The 25,036-nt window shown below is 39.1% G+C and overlaps 1 protein-coding gene across 2 annotated transcripts in view; it reads left to right on the forward strand.

Moving 5' to 3' along the window:
• CP (ceruloplasmin) overlaps positions 1–24,901 on the forward strand; it is a 55,928-nt gene extending 31,027 nt beyond the window's left edge. The window contains exons 10-19 of one of the 2 annotated variants that reach the window (XM_082839195.1): positions 6,559–6,709; positions 8,833–9,045; positions 9,876–10,083; positions 11,592–11,731; positions 12,822–12,950; positions 15,930–16,036; positions 17,505–17,721; positions 18,140–18,279; positions 19,806–19,968; positions 24,750–24,901. In XM_082839195.1, coding sequence (XP_082695321.1) covers positions 6,559–6,709; positions 8,833–9,045; positions 9,876–10,083; positions 11,592–11,731; positions 12,822–12,950; positions 15,930–16,036; positions 17,505–17,721; positions 18,140–18,279; positions 19,806–19,968; positions 24,750–24,775 — 1,494 coding nt within the window. In that variant the 3' untranslated portion in view covers positions 24,776–24,901. Of the gene's footprint in view, positions 1–6,558; positions 6,710–8,832; positions 9,046–9,875; positions 10,084–11,591; positions 11,732–12,821; positions 12,951–15,929; positions 16,037–17,504; positions 17,722–18,139; positions 18,280–19,805; positions 19,969–22,519 lie in introns of both variants that reach the window. The other variant, XM_082839196.1, reaches the window with a different exon arrangement.
• Positions 24,902–25,036: the final 135 nt, after the last annotated feature.

A 25,036-nucleotide genomic window follows, 5' to 3' on the forward strand; every position in this document is an offset into this window, starting at 1 on the left:
AGTAATTTTCAGTTTTGTTGCATTATAATTAGGAAATGTGACCTGTAAAATTTTCACTGAAGTTTTCTCTGCAGGTCAGTATGTAAGTGATTATAGAAGTTCCCTGCTGGAATCCTGACACATCTGAAAATGTCACTTTGTTGTGCTTTGCCTGTATAGAATTTTTCAATCATAATCTTTTCCCCAAAAAATGTAATTGCTACTCTAACTTCCTCTGACATTTATTGTACTAGAGGAGTCCAATGTTCATGGTAACTTTTAAAATGGATTATTGTAGAAATTTGTCTCTCTGAAATCCAAAATTTTTACCAGTACATTTTTAGGTATAGTTCTATATTACTAATTTTGTCTTGTTTTCAGTGAGGTTTTTGAATCTGAATACTCTAGTCTTTTCCCTTTATAGTGGTGAATATTTCCACCATTATTTATTATTATTATGTCTTACCCTTTTATAACTTCTCTGTAAAATCATTACTAGGTATATATTTTTCATCTTTGAATCTTTTCTTCTGACTTATGGGAGCTTTCTTAAGACCATCTGCATCAATGATTCAGTTGTCTGCAGGATATAACCTTCAGGTTAGTTGGATTTTTAAAATTTGATAAGCATGTTTTTCATCCAAAAAAATGATCTCAGGAAAAAGATATGCAATAATCTCTCAAGTTTTCTCTTCTTTAAGAGAATAAGTTTTCCTCAGGGATTCATATGCTTTGATTCTTTAGACCAATTGCCTTCGTGTCAACTACTGAATCATTCCATAGACCAGATAGTGTTTCTGCTTCCTTATTTTTCACCAAGGATAGGGGAAGGGGAAGTGAGAATGTCCAGATGGCTGGAGATAGAGTGAATTCTTTTTCTTTTTTTGTAATTTTTGAATTTTATCTTTTTATACAAAGTGTTCTTATTACTTATCCAGTTTAAACATATTAGTGTATATATGTCAATCCCAATCTCCCAATTCATCTCATCACCACCCCGACCCCTCTGTGGCTTTCCTCCCTTGGTGTGCATACGTTTGTGCTCTACATCTGTGTCTCAATTTCTGCCCTGCAAACCAGTTCATGTGTACCATTTTTCTAGGTTCCACATATATGCAATAATATACGATATTTGTTTTTCTTTTTCTGACTTACTTCACTCTGTATGACAGTCTCTAGATTCATCCAGGTCTCTACAAATGACCCAAATTCGTTCCTTTTTATGGCTGAGTAATATTCCATTGTATATATGTACCACATCTTCTTTATCCACTCGTCTGTTGATGGCCATTTAGGTTGCTTCCATGACCCGTCTATTGTAAATAGTGCTGCAATGAACATTGGGGTGCATGTGTCTTTTAGAATTATGGTTTTCTCTGGGTATATGCCCAGTAGTAGGATTGCTGGGTCATATGGTAATTCTATTTTTAGTTTTTTATGTAACATCCATACAGTTCTCCATAGTGGCTGTATCAATTTACATTCCCACCAACAGTGCAAGAGGGTTCCCTTTTCTCCACACCCTCTGCAGCATCTGTTGTTTGCAGATTTTCTGATGATGCCTATTCTAACTGGTGTGAGGTGATACCTCATTGTAGTTTTGATTTGCATTTCTCTAATAATTAGTGATGTTGAGCAGCTTTTCATGTGCTTCTTGGTCATCTGTATGTCTTCTTTGGAGAAATGTCTATTTAGGTCTGCCCATTTTTTGATTGGATTGTTTATTTTTTTAATATTGAACTGCAGGAGATGTTTATATATTTGGGAGGTTAATCCTTTGTCCATTGATTTGTTTGCAAATATTTTCTCCCATTTTGAGGGTTGTCTTTTCATCTTGTTTGTAGTTTGCTTTGCAAAAGCTTTTAAGCTTCCTTAGGACCCATTTATTTATTTTTGTTTTTATTTCCATTACTCTAGGAGGTGGATCAAAAAAGATCTTGCTGTGATTTATGTCAAAGTGTGTTTTTCCTCTAAGAGTTTTATAGTGTCCGGTCTTACATTTAGGTCTCTAATCCATTTTGAGTTTATTTCTGTGTATGGTGTTAGGTAGTGTTCTAATTTCATTCTTTTACATGTAGCTGTCCAGTTTTCCCAGCACGACTTATTGAAGAGACTGTCTTTTCTCCACTGTATATCCTTTTCTCCATTGTATATCCTCCTTTGCCACAGATTAGTTGACCATAGGTGCGTGGGTTTATCTCTGGGCTTTCTATCCTGTTCCATTGACCTATATTTCTGTTTTTGTGCCAGTACCATATTGTCTTGATTACTGTAGCTTTACTGGCTATTGTATATCTGCTATACTACTGTAGATTACTGTAGTATAGTCTGAAGTCAGGGAGTCTGATTCCTCCAGCTCCGTTTTTATCCTTCAAGAGTGCTTTGGCTATTTGGGGTCTTTTGTGTCTCCATACAAATTTTAAGATTTTTTGTTCTAGTTCTGTAAAAAATGCCATTGGTAATTTGATAGGGATTGCACTGAATCTGTAGATTGCTTTAGGTAGTATAGTCATTTTCACAATATTGATTCTTCCAATCCAAGAACATGGTATATCTCTCCGTCTGTTTGTATCATCTTTAATTTCACTCAGCAGTGTCTTATAGTTTTCTGCATACAGGTCTTTTGTCTCCCTAGGTAGGTTTATTCATAGATATTTTATTCTTTTTGTTGCAGTGGTAAATGTGAGTGTTTCCTTAATTTCTCTTTCAGATTTTTCATCATTAGTGTATAGGAATGCAAGAGATATCTGTGCATTAATTTTGCATCCTGCAACTTTACCAAATTCATTGATTAGCTCTAGTAGTTTTCTGGTGGCATCTTTAGGATTCTCTATGTATAGTATCGTATCATCTGCAAACAGTGACAGTTTTACTTCTTCTTTTCCAATTTGTATTCCTTTTATTTCTTTTTCTTCTCTGATTGCTGTGGCTAGGACTTCCAAAACTGAGTTGAATAATAGTGGTTAGAGTGGACATCCTTGTCTTGTTCCTAACCTTAGAGGAAATGCTTTCAGTTTTTTGCCATTGAGAACAATGTTTGCTGTGGGTTTGTCATATATGGCCTTTATTATGTTGAGACAGGTTCCCTCTATGCCCACTTTCTGGAGAGTTTTTATCATAAATGGGTGTTGAATTTTGTCAAAAGCTTTTTCTGCATCTATTGAGATGATCATATGGTTTTTATTCTTCAATTTGTTAATATGGTGTATCACACTGATTGATTTTCGTATTTTGAAGAATCCTTGCATCCCTGAGATAAATGTCACTTGATCATGGTGTATGATCCTTTTAATGTGTTGTTGGATTCCGTTTGCTAGTATTTTGTTGAGGAGTTTTGCATCTATGTTCCTCAGTGATTTTGGCCTGTAGTTTTTTTCTTTGTGACATCTTTGTCTGGTTTTGGTATCAGGGTGATGGTGGCCTCATAGAATGAGTTTGGGAGTGTTCCTCCCTCTGCTATATTTTGGAAGAGTTTGAGAAGGATAGGTGTTAGCTCTTCCCTAAATGTTTGATAGAATTCTCCTGTGAAGCCATGTGGTCCTGGGCTTTTGTTTGATGGAAGATTTTTAATTGCAGTCTCAATTTCAGCACTTGTGATTGGTCTGTTTATATTTTGCATTTCTTCCTGGTTCAGTCTAGGAAGGTTGTGCTTTTCTAAGAATTTGTCCATTTCTTCCAGGTTGTCCATTTTATTGGCATAGAGTTACTTGTAGTAATCTCTCATGATCCTTTGTATTTCTGCAGTGTCAGCTGTTACTTCTCCTTTTTCATTTGTAATTCTATTGATTTGAGTCTTCTCCCTTTTTGCCTTGATGAGTCTGGCTAATGGTTTATCAATTGTGTTTATCTTCTCAAAGAACTAGCTTTTAGTTTTATTGATCTTTGCTTTTGTTTTCTTTGTTTCTATTTCATTTATTTCTGCTCTGATCTTTGTAATTTCTTTCCTTCTGCTAACTTTGGGTTTTGTTTGTTCTTCCTTCTCTAGTTCCTTTAGGTGTAGATTAGATCGTTTATTTGAGATTTTTCTTGTTTCTTGAGGTAGGCTTGGATTGCTATAAACTTCCCTCTTAGAACTTCTTTTGCTGCATCCCATAGGTTTTGGGTCTTTGTGTTTTCATTGTCCTTTGTCTCTAGGTATTTTTTTGATTTCCTCTTTGATTTCTTCAGTGATCTCTTGGTTATTTGGTAACGTATTGTTTAGCCTCCATGTGTTTGTGTTTCTTATGTTTTTTTCCCTGTAATTGGTTTCTAATCTCATAGCGTTGTGGTCAGAAAAGATGCTTGATATGATTTCAGTTTTCTTAAATTTACTGAGTCTTGGTTTGTGACCCAAGATGTGATCTATCCTGGAGAATGTTCCACGCGCACTTGAGAAGAAAGTGTAATCTGCTGTTTTCGGATGGATGTCCTATAAATATCAATTAAATCTATCTGGTCTATTGTGTCATTTAAAGCTTGTGTTTCCTTATTAATTTTCTGTCTGGATGATCTGTCATTGGTGTAAGTGAGGTGTTAAAGTCTCCCACTATTAGTGTGCTACTGTCAATTTCCTTTTTTATAGCTGTTAGCAGTTGCCTATGTATTGAGGTGATCCTATGTTGGTTGCATATATATTTATAATAATATAAATACAGGTTTATCCTGTATAGGACTCTCTGCGCTTCCTGGACTTGGGTGACTATTTCCTTTCCCATGTTAGGGAAGTTTTTGACTATACTCTCTTCAAATATTTTCTCTGGTCCTTTCTCTCTCTCTTCTCCTTCTGGGACCCCTATAATGCGAATATTGTTGCGTTTAATGTTGTCCCAGAGGTCTCTTAGGTGTCTTCATTTCTTTTAATTCTTTTTTCTTTATTCTGTTCAGCAGCAGTGAATTCCACCATTCTGTCTTCTAGGTCATTTATCCGTTCTTCCGCCTCAGTTATTCTTCTATTGATTACTTCCAGTGTAGTTTCATTTCAGTTATTGTATTGTTCATATCTGTTTGTTTGTTCTTTAATTCTTCTAGGTCTTAGTTAAACATTTCTTGCACCTTCTCAATCTTTGCCTCCATTATTTTTCTGAGGTCCTGGATCATCTTCACTATCATTATTCTGAATTCTTTTTCTGGAAGGTTGCCTATCTCCACTTCATTTAGTTGTTTTTTCTTGTTTCTTCATCTGATACATAGCCCTCTGCCTTTTCATCTTGTCTATCTTTCTGTGAGTGTGGTTTTTGTTCCACAGGCTGTAGGATTATAGTTCTTCTTGCTTCTGCTGTCTGCCCTCTGGTGGATGAGGCTATCTAAGAGGCTTGAGCAAGTTTCCTGATGGGAGGGACTGGTGGTGGATAGAGCTGGGTGTTGCTCTGGTGGGCAGAGTTCTGTAAAACTTTAATCCACTTGACTGCTGATGGGTGGGCTGGGTTCCCTCCCTGTTAATTGTTAGGCCTGAGGCAACCCAACACTGGAGTCTACCTGGGCTCTTTGGTAGGGTTAATGGCAGACTCTGGGAGGGCTCACGCCAAGGAGTACTTCCCAGAACTTTTGCTGCCAGTGTCCTTGTCCTCACGGTGAGACACAGCCACCACACGCCTCTGCAGGAGACCCTCCAGCACTAGCAGGTATGTCTGGTTCTGTCTCCTATGGGGACACTGCTCCTTCCCCTGGGTCCCGATGCGCACACTACTTTGTGTGTGCCCTTCAAGAGTGGAGTCTTTGTTTCCCCCAGTCCTGTCGAAGTCCTGTAATCAAATCCCACTAGCATTCAAAGTCTGATTTTAGGCATTCCTCCTCCCTTTGCCAGACCCCCAGGTTCGGAAGCCTGACGTGGGGCTCAGAACCTTCACTGCAGTGTGTGGACTTCTGTGGCATAAGTGTTCTCCAGTTTGTGAGTCACCCACCCACCAGTTACGGGATTTGATTTTATTGTGATCACGCCTCTCCTACCGTCTCACTGTGGCTTCTCCTTTACCTTTGGTTGTGGGGTATCTTTTTTGGTGAGTTCCAGTGTCTTCCTGTTGATGATTGTTCAGCAGTTAGTTGTGATTCTGGTGCTCTCGCAAGAGGGAGTGAGAGCACGTCCTTCTACTCCGCCATCTTGAACCAATCTGTGTGTGAATTCTTGTTCCAATTCACTTGCAGGCTATTTCTGCACTTAAGATGTTTCTGCTTCCACGTGCTCTGCTTTACAGGAATTCTTCGAGCTTTCATGACTGTGAATAGCACCTTCCCTAATTTCTAGCACAAGCACAAAACCCCTGCCCCATTTTAACAATTAAATGCCCCATTTTAACAATTTGGGGGTGGGTTCAAGTGAAACTGGCATAGCTGGCAGAAAGGTAGGGAGAGGAGAGTCAGAACTTTTAAGTGCAGAGAGAGGCTTAGATTATTGTGTTGAGCCAAAAATCTACTACGCAGATACCAATCAAAATTCTGGTGGTCAACAGGAGTATATTGTGAGCTCCATTTTCAAACAGGAATGGAAACTTCAGTTCTTGTCCTTCCTTTAGCATGTTTGTGCATAAATAGTATTGTATATATGGAAGTCTTTCTGCTTTACTTATTCTGTCTTCACCTCACTGTTCTTGTTTTGATTTACAGAAGGATGTAGACAAGGAGTTCTATTTGTTTCCTACCGTGTTTGATGAGAATGAGAGTTTACTCCTGGATGATAATATTAGAATGTTTACAACAGCACCTGATCAGGTGGATAAGGAAAATGAAGACTTTCAGGAATCTAATAAGATGCACTGTAAGTACTGTATCATCCACCAATATCAAGTTATTTCAGTGCTGCACATGTAATGCTTTTTTTTTTTTTTTTTTTTTTTTTTTTTTGCTGTATGCGGGCCTCTTACTGTTGTGGCCCCTCCTGTTGTGGAGCACAGGCTCTGGACACGCAGGCTCAGCAGCCATGGCTCACAGGCCCTGCTGCTCCGCGGCATGTGGGATCTTCCCAGACTGGGGCACGAACCCGTGTCCCCTGCATCGGCAGGCGGACTCTCAACCACTGCGCCACCAGGGAAGCCCTGTAATGCTTTTAATTAAACCAAAATACTAGTAGCTTTGTCCATTGATTAATTTTCAATAAATGATTAAATACCATAGTGCTCTAAGGGTAATACTGTTGATTATTTAACATGTAAGTCAATTGAATCTTCGTTTCACTTAATTCAAAATAATAAAACATATAATATATGCCAATTAGATGCATGGTCCTTAAAATGTGGTCCCTGGGTCAGCCACCTCAGCATCACCCAGGTACTTGTTAGGAATACAAGTTCTTGGGCTCCATCCCTGACCTACTGAATCAGAAACTTTGGGTGTGGGGCTAGAAATCTGTTTAACATATCCTCCAGGTTGTTCAGATATATGCTTAAATTTGAGAGCAATTGGATTAGATGCTTTTCTCATCTATGGCTTAATAATGACAGGCTCCTTTTATGATCTCTGCTGTCAAGAACTTCAATGATTCTCATCCTTGACTACATGTAAGAATCCCCTAGGAATTTTAACAAACTATTAAAACTATTTTTTAAATCCTCAGGACAACTTCCAGAGACTTTTATTTAATTGAAACAGCATCAGATTAACTTCTAGTGTAATTCTAAAATACAGTTAGAGGGACTTCCCTGGCGGTCCAGTGGTTAAGACTCCATGCTTCCACTGCAGAGGGCACAGGTTCAATCCCTGGCAGGGGAACTAAGATCTCACATGCCGAGGGCGTTGCCAAAAATAAATAAACAAATGGTTGACTTATATGGTATGTGAATTGTATTTCAATAAAGCTGTTAAGAAATAAAATTTAAAAAAAATAAAATAAAATACAGTTAGAGTTTAGAGATAGCAAGCTGATTGATCATAATGTCCATGCCACTAATGGACAACATATGAAAATCACTATAACTAGAAGGAAAAAAAGTAAATTTGTATTACAAACTGATGTTGTTTTTTAAATTGGATTGATAATAGTTACACCACCCACAATCTTTAAAATACTTCTTTTGATTTTGGAGGAGTCAAGAATATTATCTATTAAAAATAGCAGTGAGGGACTTCCCTGGTGGTGCAGTGGTTAAGAATCTGACTGCCAATGCAGGGGACATGGGTTCGAGGCCTGGTCCGGGAGAATCCCACATGCCACAGAGCAGCTAAGCCCGTGTGCCACAACTACTGAGCCTGTGCTCTAGAGCCCGTGAGCCACAACTACTGAGCCCGCGTGCCACAACTGCTGAAGCCTGCACGCCTACAGCCCATGGTCCACAACAAGAGAAGCCACTGCAATGAGAAGTCCGCGCACTGCAACAAAGAGTAGCCCCCGCTCGTTGCAACTAAAGCCCATGCGCAGCAACGAAGACCCAACGCAACCAAAAATAAATAAATAAATAAAAGGATCTATCAAACTGGATGGTAGAGTTATAAAATAAAAAAAGAGCGGTGAGAGGAAACTTCCTGCATATACTCTTCCCTGTTATTCAAGATGAATCAGAGAATTTTCCATCTAGAGCAACAAACACATTCCCAGCCTACAGTGCCCTGGAAGAGCTGTTATTATCCACCCATTTTGGTGCTCACAAATACGGCCCTTGAGAGAACTGAGAAGTGACTCGCTGGGAGGAACAGTGAGATTCCCAGGGCCCAGAACTTCAAGAACCCTGCATTCAGCTCTACGCCTTTCAGCCCAGGCCTGCCTGGAAGTGCTGGGTACAGCAAGGAGTTGCAGAGACACTCCTGAGACATAAAGGGGTGGGCAGGCCTGAATGGGTCTTTTAAAAATTAAATAAACCCAGTTGGCTCTGGAAAGTCTGGGAGGTTGTCATGAAGTAGGACGTAAGATTAAACCACTTTCAAAATATCATTTCCCAACCTTTACAGCCATGAATGGATTCATGTACGGGAATCAGCCTGGTCTCAACATGTGCCAAGGAGATTCAGTTGTGTGGTATTTATTCAGTGCTGGAAATGAGGTTGATGTACACGGGATATACTTTTCAGGAAACACTTATCTGTCAAGAGGAGAAAGGAGAGACACAGCAAACCTCTTCCCTCAAACAAGTCTGAGGCTCTTCATGCAGCCTGACACGGAAGGTATATTCCTTTAAAGTCAAGACAAGTTTCTGTTGGATCGATTTGTGTGGTTTCAGTTTAAAATTCAGTGTTGGAGGATAAGCTCATCCCTTCCCCAAGCCTCCCAACTACTCTTCCTTCCCTTGGAAGATATGTCTGGGCTATTGTCAGCTAAGTATATCCCAGAGAGGTCCATTTCCTGTTTGTTGGGGGGAGGGAGGGGAGTAACAAAAGTGTACTGAGGTTTCTCCCATTTCAATCTAGTCAAATCCTCAAGATGGTCTCCTTTTCAATTATGGGCCTTTAAAGATAGCTGGCAAATCAGACTAGAAAGGGAATGACTCCCACAAAGGCTTTGCATCTAAACTTTTTGTCATGTCTCTGTCCCCTAGATGTAGTGTTGGCTTATTAGTTGTCTACAATTGAATAGGCTATATTAGAACTCTAACCATGCAAATTCAGAGACACTGACAGAACTGTCTCTGAATGAGTAAAACACACTAAAACAAAAAAGAATTTTAACCAAAACATGAAAATATGCTAACTTGCCTCAGGCTTTATTTGGTTCATAAGATGCCACTAAAACGCAGGACATGTTCAGTGTCACCTTTCCTTTATTAGGCAAATGTAAATACAACAGTGAGCAAAAGAGATATATCAAGTATCTGCTTTCATGGAGATGAAATTCTAATGCAGGGAGACAGACAACAAGCAAGTATATTAATGCGTATATCAAGTGGTTATAAGTACTATGAAGAAAAATAGGGAAGGGAAAGGGGCTGATGACTGATAGGGAAAGGTGGGTAAAAATACTCGGAGGAGGTGAAATGCCTTTTTATTTACCATTCCAGGGACTTTTGATGTTGAGTGCCTCACAACTGACCACTACACAGGTGGCATGAAACAAAAATACACTGTGAACCAGTGCAGGCAGCCATCTGAGAATTCATACCACTACCTGGGAGAAAGGACCTACTACATCGCAGCGGTAGAGGTGGAATGGGATTATTCCCCAAGTAGGAAATGGGAAAAGGAGCTGCATCATTTACAAGAACTAAAGTAATTCTCCAGATTCCGATTCCCAATTTTTTTAGCTTTCTCTTTCAGAGTAGTAAGAATTATGCTAAATTAAAAACCAACGAACAGTTGCATTAAACAATAACAACAAAAACAACAACAAAATGCTTCCTAGGGACCCTCCTCATTCATTTCTGCTTCTCTCAATTTTCTCACAGGAAAATTTTCATTGATCTCATTTGATTCTTTGCAGTTACTCATCTTACTTTCTTTTCTATTAGACTCTCTTCTCATACTCATGTGCCCTTGTCAGATTTTCAAACTAAAACCAAAATTAATGCCTACATTCAGAGCTAAAATAATTTTCTTTACCAACTATTTGTTGCTTATCTTTAGTCCAGATATTTCATTATGGGTCTAGTAATCAGTTATTTCACATTCTTAAAACTATTTATTATATATGGAAGAATATTTTAAATTCTTGAGGGCACTAGAGCAGATATGGTCTCTGCTCTCTAAGAACTTACAGGATAATATGCTTCAAAAACCACCAATAACATGTACGCTGTGGAAATGTAAAAGTGAGGTCAGTGAACAAATATAAGTAAAGGATGGTTATTGGAGCTTCAGAAACAATACATTTAGTGCAGCATCACCTGACACTTCCAGGTGTAGCTCTTTTATACTTTGCCAAGCACTCTCCCCTCTCCCATCTCCCATTATGCACTAACCCTTTGGGGATATGATTTGAGAGATCAGGGTGGGCTTGTGTTCAGATCTGGAGTGCACAACATGACTGGTAACCTACAGCAAGGCAGGTGGTTAGCTGGTCAGTTTGACGGCCATGGTGAGTGTGATTTGTGCTGTAAGGGAGTAAAAGTTTATTTCAATGATTGGGATAGAACTGTTAAAAGTATGCAGAGCCGTTAGGAGTCAATGAAAGCTTTACATCAGGGAATGGCTGGATAAAAAGGCCATTTCTGTTCCTATAGACCAGAAATACTGCAGTAAGCAGAGAACACTTCATTGATGAAATCTGGACTCATAACATTTTAGAGCCATATAGAAAACTTAGAGACGACCTCATCGAATACCTCATTTTTTTTTTTTTTTTTTTTGGCCACGCTGCGTGGTTTGCAGGATCTTAGTTCCCCGACCAGGGATTGAACCTGGGCCCTCACAGTGAAAGTGCAGCGTCCTAACCACTGGACTGCCAGGGAATCCCCTTGAATACCTCATTTTAGTGATGAAGAAACTAAGGCTCTGACAGGCAATGACTAGCTAGACACCATTTTAGCTAGTGACAGAGTCAGGGCCAGGACTCCGATGACTCCACTCCTAGCTAGGTACAATTTCTACAACACCTGTCTATTGATAAAGTCTTATTCTTTCTTGCTCAAATGGGACAGTGATATTAAAAACTAGCATAATTAAATTAAAATATATTTTTATTCAAAATTTAAAACTCAACTTCCACTTTCCTTAAGACAAATACTAACCTTAGTCGTGTGTGTGTGTGTGTGTGTGTGTGTGTGTGTGTGTGTTTTAAGTCTTTCAAATGCATTTTTAGATAAGGAAGAATTTTACATAGGCTCAAAGTACAAGAAAGTTGTGTATCGGCGATTCACTGACAGCACATTCCAAGTTCCCGGGGAGAGAAAACCTGAAGAAGAACACCTGGGAATTCTAGGTACTGCCCTAGCTCCAGTTCATCGGGTGTGGGTTGGTGATGTGGTAATCCATGCGGTGAGAGTCAGTCCGTGTCTATGGGCTTCATTTTCTTGGTTCACTTATTAACATTATTCAAATAAAAATGAAAAACAAAATCTATTTAATAAAATGAGAAGCCTATATTTTCTAAAAATATGGCATAAGAAAATCTTACTTACTTCTATCAGAAACAATGTATAATATCCCATGTACTAATGCAATTATATATATTTGGTGTTTATCAAATTGATGCCTTTATTTTTGATGAAATTGCTAGAAATTACTTTCTACTGAAATTCTTAACCAAGTTCTCCCTGTTATTCTACTACTCCCCCCCCAAAAGAAATCATAGCTATTTACTTTTAAAATTAAGATGTAAATGATCAACTTTAAGAAGTATACATATAAACAAGGAAATAAGGAAAAGGGAAAAGTTTTATGGTGCACAAGGCTGGGGAAAAGTTGACTTCAATTTTTCAGGAATCACTTTAAGACAGAATGTCTAAGAACTCCACCAACACTGGTCTTGGGAATTTTCTTTAAAATCATCAAGTGAAGGGGAAGCCATTCCCAAGCCCACTGTGTTCCTACACTAACAGAATTCCCTGGGGCTTTCTTATCCTCCGTTCCTGGAGTGAGTAAGACACCCAAGGGAGAGTGGCATTGTTTTTGGGTCACAGAAATTCTCTCAGGCAGGAGACAAGCTAAAATTGGCTAGAGGGTAGGAACGGGTGGGGTAGCCCCACCCATCCTTTCAAAGGCAGTACTGTCCTTAATTCACAGGAAGGTCTAGAACTTTCAGGCCAAAACCTCCCCTAGGACTCTTGATGAGAGATGCACCCATAGTCTCCATCTTTAGAGACAGCCATAACTAGTGTTTTTATCCTGAATCCTCTGGGACCGGGTATCGATCCAAGAGTACTACAGCATGAAGCGAGGCGGCAGGGGGGACACGACAAAGACAACATCCTTAACGATAAAAAAAGTTACCTGATCTTTGCTTTTATTACTGAGTTAGAGCTTCCAATCTGATAGCTATATAAGCCAGTCTTCCTTTTCACTCTTGCCAGGTCCACAACTTCATGCAGATGTTGGAGACAAAGTTAATATTATCTTTAAAAACATGGCCACAAGGTCCTACTCAATACACGCCCATGGGGTGAAAACGGAGAGTTCTACAGTGACTCCAACCGCACCAGGTATTCACAGTGTGGGGAGGGGTACATTTTAATAGACGTTACAGCCTTTCCACAAACACCTGTTATCCACATGAGTGCGTCTAGAGAGAGTGAAGAAGCAGGTGGTTGAGGGGGCGCACAGAGATGTGGCTGTGTGATATATGCCTACATGCACATAACAACAACAACAAAAAAATCCACAGAACTGTAAAGAACAAAATCTGATGGTACTGAACACCCTCACATACTCAAGGTTGAGTCAGCAGAGATGATCTCCCCAGGCTCAGCTAGAACACATCCCAGACAGCATCTATCATGTGGCTGAAAGTTTCCATGCCTGTATCCAAAGACAGGGTCCTAAGGGCAGATGCTGCCACTTAGAATTTCAAATCCCTCGAATCTAGCCCAATATCTGGCATGGACTAGGAACTCAGTAAATGTCTCTTTAATTAATACAGAGTAATAAGTGCAATAGATTAAATACATAAATGTGTATTTTCTTTAATAAAAGCTATATTTTTCTTCTATTTGTTGGAAAGTTGGCTTCTAGGAAAGGACCATTTCTCAGTAATTTAGCAGTTCTCAAAGTATATCAAGTGAGAAAAAATAAATTACTCTAGAGAGTTGGTCTTGTCAGTATAAGGGAATAGAAATAAAAGGCCCTGGCTTCATTACCCTCACATTCTTCCAAGATAAACGGTAAATAAATATAGATATAATAGCAAATTGTAGAAAGTGCTATGAAGAAGATTAAGGCAGATGAGAGAAAGTAAGTAAAAGGGTGTTATTTTAGGTAGGGGGTTGGTCAGGAGGGCTTCTTTGAGGAGGTGCCACTGGTGAAGACACCTAAATGATGAGTAGTAATGAGCCTCAGGGAGTTGTAGAGGGAGAGCATTCTAGGTCCTGAGATGGAAGTGGACTTGGTGTGTCTGAGGAATGGCCAAAGGCCAGAGCAGAGCAAACAGGGGCAGAATGTGAGGAGATGAGATCTAGGCAGGTCAGGGAGCCGGATGCGGTAGGAGGGAGGGGGACATCAGAGGCCATGGTTACGACCTTACATTTCATTCTGAAATCCCATGTGAGAGTTTGAGCTGGACAGTGATGATCCGATGAACACTTTTGAAAGCGGCAGTCCCCAGCCTTTTTGGCACCGGGGACCGGTTTCGTGGAAGACAGTGGGGCGGTGGAGGGGGACTGTTCAGGGGGTAATGTGAGCAGTGGGGAGCGATGGGGGGCGGCAGATGAAGCTTCACTTGCTTGCCCGCTGCCCACCTCCTGCTGTGCGGCCCAGTTCCTAACAGGCCGTGGACAGGTACCGGCCCGCAGCCCGGGGGTTGGTGTGTGAAAAAGTGACTGTAGGAGACAAGGGCAGAAATCAAGGCTCAGTTACGGGACTATCGCAATAATCTGGGTGAAGAATTAGTAAGACTTGTACCAGGGTAGAAGCAGCTGAAGTGGTGAACTGCATTCTGGTTCCATTTTAAAGGTGGTACTAAAAGGACCTGCTGAAAGGTTGGTTGTTAGGGCAAGAGGCAAGGACAAGCCCAGGGCTTGGGCATCAAACACTGATGGCAGAGCAGGTTGGGGCGGGGAATGGAGAAGAGACAATAGGAGTTTAGATGAAGAGACAAAATGTTCAGGTGATGAATCTACTCTTCAAATTTTCAGTGAAACATTCTGTTTAGAAAAAGGGTGAGGACACAGGGGCGGGTAAGATGGAGGACTTGAGGAAAAAGGAAAAAGTCTACCATATCCCGAGACCGTCCCTCAAGTCCTGCTTGATTCCCTCGTAAAGGAATTTGTCAAATTCTAGCTAATTAAACTCCGACAGCAGGAATATATAATGGTGAGGTCTGCATAAATAGACAGTGAGTGGCCACGGCTGAAAGTCAAGGTCTTGTGAGTAGTTGTACAGGATGCCGTGAGGTGACTGGCAGCAAAGATCAGGCTGGAGAGAAGCCCAGGGCAAGTGGAAGAAGGTAAAGACCTTAGAAAGATAGGAGGGTGGAGCTACTTGCAAGTGTGAAGGTCCAGGGTGTGGCCGTGTCCTGTTTGTGACAGAGTTGTGACAGAACAGTGTATGGTATGACAGAATGGAGCAGACAAGAGAGGTCACTGACAGGTCAGTGACCCATGAGATCAAGCGGTCTAATGGTTCCTTGCCAGGAACTGTGAAATCACTGAGGATAATGGTGAAAAAGGAAAACAGGCAGGCAGTGGTGAAGCTGTAGGAATTACACAGGATAGTCCAGAAACACAGACACAAAGAAGGCAGCAGGGAAGCAGCTAGCACTGGGGGAAAATCGCTTAAGAGTTGAAAAGAAAAAAGTGTATTAGAGAAGCAGACTTCAAACTAAGTCTAAGGAAAGATCTATTGTGAAGTTTCTTCAAATTGTGATACTGAATTGCCACCTCCTGGCTTTGTAGCGTGGCCTGTGTTTCATGGCTAGTTAATTTATAACTGAAAAAGAATATATAAAAGTGTGTCTTACAGTTGGTCTTAAAACTAAATTCTTTTTTTTTCCAAATTCAGACAAAATTTACTTAGAGAAAATTATTTTTTAATTGTTGGCTTCATTATCCTTTAGGTCAGAGGTGTAACAATTTTCCTTTTTAATATTCCTTTCATCATTGAAGATAATGAAACTTCTGCCTGTTTTCTGAGAAGCAACAAATAGTAATGGATGGTCACAGGCCTGAGCACTGGGATCCCTGTGACCTAAGTTGTACTTTTGCTATTTATTAGCTTTATAACTTAGAGCAAATATCTTGTGTGCTCCTGACTCTCATCATCTCTGAAATAATGGAGGTTATTATGTTTCCTTTTAGTAAAACTAAATTCTTGAAAACAACTTTGAGTACTGCTGCTTTTTAAAACTAATTACTTTGACATTTCCAGTTTCTGGGTCTTTGGTTATCAAGGCTTTGATAACAATTTGACATACATACATCAAATACATACCAAATATAACCAGATACATTAACACTTGATTAATTTAGGTGAAACTCGCACTTACATATGGAAAATCCCAGAAAGATCTGGAGCTGGAATAGAAGATTCTCCTTGTATTCCATGGGCTTACTATTCAACTGTGGATCGGGTTAAGGTAAACTCTAAATCATTTGTGTTTTGTGCAAATTCCCAAAATAGACACACAGTTGAAGGAAGATGAGGTTAAGAGTTTTCCTGTGGTCCAATTTTATGTTAAAATTATAGGAAAGTAAGCTGCTCTGAAATTCACTTTGGGTTTTTTGTTTTTTGGTTTTTTTGGGTTTGTTTAAGAATATAGTTATAAATGTATCAACTCTGTAACTGCTGATTATGGGTACCACAGGATTAAGTATTAATAATGGTATTCTATTTCCCTTTTGATATGAAAATACATACTAAAGAACTGAGGTACATGATTTCAGAGCTCTATTATCACATAATAAAAATGCTGATCTCAGCAGTAAATCACAGCACAGCTACAGCTGCTGTTTGATTAAATACTTCAAAGCCAAAAAAGCACTCAACAACTATAAATCAGAACATGTACCAAGACTCTTTTGTAGAATTAAACCTCTAGTCCAAATCTCTCTCCTGAGTTCCAGACCTGTCTATATACCTGCCTATTGAACACTTCTACCAGCATGTCCCACAGGCACAGAAACTCAGCAAGTCTACAATGGAAACTGAGATCTCCCTCCACCTCCTCCTGTATTCCCAGTTGTGATAAATAGCACAAGTACCAAACCTAGTCATTTGTTCAAGCTAGAACCCTGGATATAGAGTATCTAATTCTTACCCCTGGCTCACCCAGGCAATTCACCCACCTATACAGAGCTCAGTCCATTCCTTCTATCTCCACAGATCAGGTGCTAGTAATTTGCCTCAACTACTGCAGTGGCCTCCTAGTCTCCAGTCTCTTCCCCATCCAAACCTTCCTTCACTCTACCACCAGGATCACTGGTCTAAAATGCATATACTGCCATTCCATGTTCAATATTTCAAGGACTACTTATGACCCACAAGACAAAATCTAAAATTCCAGAACATAATACAGCTCAAAGGTCATTCAAGATCTAATCTGCCATTACTGATGCCCAGTCAAACCAAAGTTCTTGTAGATTTAAGTCCACTGTGGTGTTCCCTGTGTTCACTGGCACTTTTTGTACCTCCATTGCAGCAAGTGGTTCATTTCTTCCATTCATCTATTGTCCCTAGTAGGAGGTAGGGTCTTTGTTTGATTCATCTCTGGATTTTTAGTGACTGGCATAGTCCCTGGCTTATGATTCCATAAGCAAACCAGCACTGTTCACTTGGGGCTCTTTTCAACTGCTGCTCATTAGCTGAGCCAATATTTGGCCTCTGCAACACATTTCTGTTACTTGAGCATCACCCACACAAATTCGACATTGTTCCAATTTAACTCCTCCAAGTGGAAAGTTACTGACTTGACAGAACCACATTGGGCAAAGTCTACTACCTAAATCAGTCCCTCCAAAGTTCCTGAGGTCATGGGGGATAAGGTCCCAGTTCTCTGAAAGCCCGACCTATATCAAAAGGATGACTAAGTTTTTGCTTGTTTTCAGGATCTCTTTAGTGGATTAATTGGTCCACTGATTGTTTGTCGGAAACATTACTTGCAAGTATTCAATCCCATAAAGAAACTGGAATTTTCCCTTCTGTTTCTTGTTTTTGATGAGAATGAATCTTGGTACTTAGATGACAACATCAAAACATACTCTGATCACCCTGAGAAAGTAGACAAAGCCAATGATGAATTCATAGAAAGCAATAAAATGCATGGTATGATACATTATTCTAAAACCTATTTTTTCCCTTTTCTTCTTTCAAATACTCTGGAAACTATTCATTTGTTTCATTTTATAATAAACCACTTCTGCCACACTTCACATGTGAGGTAGAATTCTGTTCAAAGCAAAAAGGGGACTATATTTGGAATCATCCATTAACTTTTCTCCCAGTTCCAAAGTCTCAATCCCTTTTAAATGCAAAATTAGGAATAAGTCTTTTGGTGCTAAGTGACTATAAAAGCAGTGTGATATTATTGACCTTAAAGTACCCATTTCCCCTATCTGTAGTGAAATAAGTTCTATTACCTCAAAAAGATCCCATATATTAACCTAATAAACCTATTTTCTGTGAAATAGCTGTTGGTTTAAAATATCCTGGAAGGTAATAAAAACTCATGTGTCTTCCCCAGCTATTAATGGAAGAATGTTTGGGAACTTACAAGGCCTCACAATGCATGTGGGAGATGAAGTCAACTGGTATCTGATGGGAATGGGCAATGAAATAGACTTGCACTCGGTACATTTCCATGGCCACAGCTTCCAATACCAGGTAAGGGCCAACCATGGTCATTATTCCTGCTCTATTTGAAAATGTTTTAAAGCAAATGAAGAAAATATTTCCTCAGAGAGACTTATGAAAAGTTTAAGGTTTTAAGAGACAATATTTTACACATGGTACTGCATTTATGTCAAATATATATAGCACAGGGAGCTCAGCTCGGTGCTCTGTGATGACCTAGATGGGTGGGATGGGGGTGGGGGATGGGAAGGAGGTCCAAGAGGGAGGGGATACAGGTATACATATAGCTGATTGACTTCGTTGTACAGCAGAAACTAACACAACATTGTAAAGTAATTATACTCCAATAAAAAAAAAAGAGAGAGACAACTAAATTATTTTCAGAGTGTGACACACAGCAATTTCAGTCACCATTACGAACCTTTTTACACCTTGGGCTCTCCCTTAGATTTCGTTTTTACTGGATTTTCTTGGAGTTCTGCTCACATTTTCCTGGGCAAGGCCTTTGAACAGAATTGTCAGCAGAGAGGGTAGGAATGTTCACGTAATGATGGATTAGAGAGTAGAGACAAGACTTTATTATAACCTTTGCCTCTTCTAAGTTCTGGATCTCAAATAGCCTGAAGTGAACAAGATCGGCACAAGATTGGTGTCAAGCAACTGACTGGTCCCTAGATCTCAATCCTACTTTGACTTCTCACCCAGTGCTGATTTCAGCAGGAATCAATAACCCTTTTGGAAATGCTTTTGTCTTACCTTCACGTTAACACAGAAAATTCAGAAGCTACCACAAAGCACACTGCAGAACCATTTTATTCTCGCTTTTTGTTTGACTTATTAGCAGACTTTCAATTCCATCCCTGCCGAAATACCACCCAAATACTCTGTCAAGACTCTACCTGAACTGCCCCTGGTTTGGGCTTCTCCATTGGCCTCCTTTCCTGCTCCCTTCATTACCTACCAACCTTAAAGTTTAACAGACAAGCTCATCTAGGGTAGGTTCGGCAAGAGTGAGATTTAAGACTGAAATGAGGCCACAGCTAAATTCCTTTGTGTAACTCAAGTGCTCTGATAAAAAGGCAAACCAGGCCTTCCCTGGTGGCGCAGTGGTTGAGAGTCGGCCTGCCGATGCAGGGGACACGGGCTCGTGCCCCGGTCCGGGAGGATCCCACAGGCCGCGGAGCGGCTGGGCCCGTGAGCCATGGCTGCTGAGCCTGCGCGTCCGGAGCCTGTGCTCCGCAGCAGGAGAGGCCACAACAATGAGAGGCCCCCATACCGCAAAAAAAAAAAAAAAAAAAAAAAAAAAAAGGCAAACCAGAGTCAGATGTTCCTGACTGATGAATTCACTTTCATCGTATCTTTCCTTCACACCCATTTAAAAGCCCACAGTGCAAAGGGTTTAGCAAAGACCACTACCTCATTGTTTGTATTAGACATAGCAATGTGCAGGGTCTCTCTCTTTCTTTTTTAACGGATTTATCCATTTTCTAATATCCCTGAGCTGGCCAATGAAATGAACTCTCACATATAACAAACATTATATTTTTCTAATTAAGCACAGGGGCATTTATAGTTCTGATGTCTTTGACATTTTCCCTGGGACATACCAAACCTTAGAAATGTCTCCAAAAACACCTGGAATCTGGTTACTCCACTGCCATGTGACTGACCACATTCATGCTGGAATGGAAACTACTTACACCGTTCTACCAAATGAAGGTGAATAGCCACTTAGTAATTCTAGAAGGTATATATCACAAATATAATTAAGATGTACTACTTTGCCTATATATCAATACTTCCCCCCAACTGAAGCTTTTTTGAATTTGCTGCCCTGATTCTTCCTTCTCTACCTCCAAATAGGAATTTTTTTTACTGCTAAGTGGTGTGGGATACTGCTTATCTTCTGACAGCTGGTACTGATAACAGCACCAGTAGTCTCTACACTAATACAAATTGACACCAATTTGATGCAGTGTAATTAATATTCCTAAAACTGACATGTGTAAGAGAGTAGTTGTGACTTAACAAAAGACATTTAAAATATAATTTCTTTCTTAATAGAAAACATTAACTTTTATTCTAGGAAGTACCTGGTACAGGAAAAAGCATCCCCCCCCCACAAAAAAAAAACCCATATAACTAATATAATTTCAAAGAGTCAATCAGGTAGAACAGTGTCTTTCTGTGCTTCTGGGGGAGGGGAGGAATTACTGATTATTGTTTTGTCAGTGATTGTCTTAGGCCATTTGGGCTGCTGTAACAAAATACCATACTGGGTAGCTTATAAGTAACAGAAATTTATTTTCCTAGTTCTGGAGGTTGTTAGCCTGAGGTCAGGGTGCCAACATGGTTGGGTTAGGGTCCTTTTCCAGGTTGCAGACTTATTATACCTTCACATGGCAGAAGGGACAAGCTACTTCTCCAGGGGCCTCTTTTATAAGGGCACTAATCCCATTCACCAGGGCTCCACCCTCATGACCCAATCACTTCCCAAAGGCCCCACCACCTAACACTATCACCTTGGGCATTAGGCTTTCAATATGAATTTTGGGGGCACACAAACATTTAGACCATAGCAAAGATCCAGGAAAAAAAAAACAGAATCTATTTTTAGATTCTAAAATCTTGCTGCTTCGCCCACCCCAGCAAGAACACTCCCTCCTATGCAGGCACATGCATATACACACACACAATAAAAACACAGGAAAACAAGCAGCCCTTTTATGGATAAACACTAAAAACTAAAGAAATGCATTATATAAAGAGTAAAATTCCTGCTACCAACAAGGATTAATTTCCAAAATATACAAACAGCTCATACAGCTTAATATCAAAAAAAAAAAACCCAATCAAAAAATGGGCAAAAGACCTAAATAGACATTTCTCCAAAGACATACGGATGGCCAATGGACACATGAAAAGATGCTCAGTATCACTAATAATTAGAGTCATGCAAATCAAAACTATAATGAGGTAACTCCTCACATCAGTCAGAATGGCCATTGTTAAAAAGTCTACAAATAGGGCTTCCCTGGTGGCGCAGTGGTTGGGAGTCCGCCTGCCGATGCAGGGGACACGGGTTCGTGCCCCAGTCTGGGAGGATCCCACATGCCGCGTAGTGGCTGGGCCCGTGGGCCATGGCTGCTGGGCCTGCGTGTCTGGAACCTGTGCTCCGCAGCAGGAGAGGCCACAGCAGTTGAGAGGCCCGCGTACCGCAAAAAAAAAAGAAAAAAAGTCTACAAATAAAAAATGCTGGAGATGGTGTGGATAAAAAGGTACCATCCTACATTGTTGATGGGAATGTAAATTGGTGCAGTACAGAGGTTCCTTAAAAAAATTGAAAATACAGTTACCATATAATCCTACAATCCCACCCCTGGGTATATATCTGGAGAAAACTCTAACTTGAAAAGATACATGCACCCCAATGTTCAAAGTAGCACTATTTATCAATACAATAGCCAAGAAACAGAAGCAACCTAAATGTCCATCGACAAATGAATGGATAAAGAAGATATGGTGTGTGTGTGTGTGTGTGTGTGTGTGTGTGTGTGTGTGTGTATATATATATATACATATATATACATACATATACATACATATATACATACATATATGTATATATACATACATATACATACATATATATGTATGTATATATACATATATACATGTATATATACATATATGTGTATGTATATATACATACATATATATACATACATATATATACATATATATACATACACATACACACAATGGAATATTACTCAGCCATAAAAAAACAAAATAATGCAATTTGCAGCAACATGGATGGACCTACAGATTATCATATTAAGTGAAGCAAGTCAGACAAAGACAAATACCTTATGATATCACTTATATGTGGAATATAAAAAAATGATACAAATGAACTTACTTACAAAACAGAAATAGACTCACAGACATAGAAAACAAACTTATGGTTACCAAAGGAAATACTGTGTGGGGGGACAGGGGCAGGAGATAAATTAGTAGTTTGGGATTAACATATACACACTACTATATATAAAATAGGTAAACAACAGGGACCTACTGTATAGCAGAGGGCACTATACTCTGTATCCTGTAATAACCTATAATGGAAAAGAATCTGAAAAAGAATATATACATATTTGAATCACTTTGCTGTACACCTGAAACTAACACAACATTGTAAATTAACTATACTTCAATTTTAAAAACTGAGGTTAAAAAAAAAAGTAAAATTCCTGCTTTTTGGTTGCAGGCTTTGGTGTTTCCTGAGTCTTCTGAGTTCAGAACTGTTGGAATTGGCAATGGCAAATCCAATGAGGGGAAATGATGTAGAGAAAACAACTCGTGTTTCCTCCTCACACTGGCATAAAAGAGAACATATAAATGGAAGAAAATACAGAAGTAAATATATTTCAAAACCTAAAAATCACTGAAAGATTACTTGTCAGTGCAAACGAAAAGTTTTAATTTCTGTTCCTGGGTCTTACGCAAAGACCTCATAACATGAAAAACTATTTCCACTAAAACTCTTTATTACAAAGTGTGGTACTGAGAGCACCAGAACACCAAAGGCTCAGACAAATATATAAACCACTGGGTCTAATGCCAGTAACTGCTGAACAAGGTAAAGAGTCAAACGTGAGAAAGAAAACCTTAAGTAGAGCTTAAAGAACATTAGCACACATGTAAACCACACAAAAGGATGGTCCTGCTCAGACTGATAATCAAAAGTGAAGGAATACCAAGGCAGGCGTTCTGGAAATTCATGTGTGCAAATGCCTGACATGTAGAGGATGCTGCTACAGGCTAAGCCTACACACAAAGACCATGAAAGAATTCCTCCTGTAGGATAAGCCTGGGAGGGGATAAGGGAGATGACTGTTTCCTTGGTTAAGAAAGGGGAGACTGTTTTAAAAGCCCTACTAAAAACTGTAGAACGATTAGCAATGCGAAGGCAAAACACATGTTGGAAAAAAAGATTAAAGGGAAATTTGACTTTTACTAAGAGAAAAGGTATTGCGTGGAACTGAAAGAAGCAGTAATGAACAAAAAAGATAGTTTGAACTATTCACAGAAAAATGGGGAGCCACATTTATCAGTCTGAATTATCTTTAAATCAAAGTTTGATAAAGCTTTGGCCAAGTTTACCTTAACTCTAAATCTTAGAAGAATTTCAGCCTACCGTGACAGAGACAAGGGAGAAATCAAGTTATAGTGAAATCTTTCAATATTTTGCACAGGGAGACAATTTTCTCCACAAAGAAAAAAATCACTAGAAAAGAATTGTGGATATCCTGTCATGCTTAATGTAATGCCTTATTTCTACCAGAGGAAGCATAATAAAGACCTCCTCTGACAAATATAAAAGGTACTTTTTTTAGACTGACACTTCCATGACACTTAGATAACCTCTTGGAGCTGTCTGAGGGGAAAAGCTTACTTAGCGCTAAGGTCCTTATAGGCAGGGAGTGTATATTCTGTACTTCTAGTAGGTGCACAAATCCAATCCAATACCCTGCTTGGTAAATATCTAACCACATATTAACTCAATAAAAAGGAATTTTAAAAACTTTTTTGGACACAACGTCAGACTTATAGAAAAGTTGCTAGAGCAGTACCAAAAAAATTCCTGTATACCCTTTACCCAGGTTCCCCAAATGTTAACATTTTGCACAGCATCATGTACTTTCTCGTCCTTTCTCCTATCTCCGTATCTCTTTATACACACACAGACTACAGAAATTGTAAATACATATACTCCTATTTCCTAAGAACAAGAATATTCTTATACATAAACAAAGTACACCTATCAAAATCAGGAAATTAAAAACAATCCAATACTACAGACTCCTTCCATATTTCACCAATTATTCTAATCATGTTCTTCAGAGAAAAAGAAAATCCAACTCATGCACTGAGTTCAGCTGACATGTCTTCTTGTCTCCTTAGTCTGGAGCAGTTCCTTGGTCTTTGTCTTTCCCAACTTTGACATTTTTAAAGAATACAGGGCAGTCACTTTGTAGAATGTGAATTCAATTTGGGTTTGTCTAACGTTTCCTTATGATCAGATTCGGATTATGCATTTTTTGGCAAGATTCTCACAGAAGGGATATTGTGGTTTTCTCAGCATACACGTCAAGAGACACAAGATGTTGATTTGTTCCCTTACTGGTTGTGTTCATTTTGAGCATTTGGGCTTATGGTGGTGTCTGCCAGGTTTCTCCACTATAAAATGACTAATTTTCCCTTGATAATAAATAAATATCTTGCAGGGAGGAAAGTTAATTTGTCTTTAAATAAAGCAGTACTAGAGTGAGAGATGTGTTTTAAATATATAAAGAGCAGAAAAATATAAATGAATCAAGAATAAAGAAAATAACTTTTAAAAAACTAGAATATATTTAAAGCACCATGTGCCATTTTTTTTAACCATATGATATATACTATTTTTAATAATGGTCTTAAAATTTCTTTTTCTATAGAGACCAAGTCTGGATATAAGAAATAAATTGGTGATAAATGAAAAAAAAAAAAAAAAGAAAAAACAATGATTCATAACAATGTTATGTGAAAGTGTTGAATAGAAGGCTTACTTGGAATGGCTATAATCGTTAAAAAAAAGACTGAAAACATATACTTTTGTGCATTTATGGGGATAACTGTGTTACACTGTTTCATATGAAAAGATCAATAGACTGTATTATGACACATGACTGACTCTAATACACATTATCACCACCATTAGGGCTTTACAAAACTGTATTAAAAG

Source organism: Leucopleurus acutus (assembly GCF_964270905.1).
Source record: "Leucopleurus acutus genome assembly, chromosome: 5".
NCBI classification, from domain to species: Eukaryota; Metazoa; Chordata; class Mammalia; order Artiodactyla; family Delphinidae; genus Leucopleurus; species Leucopleurus acutus.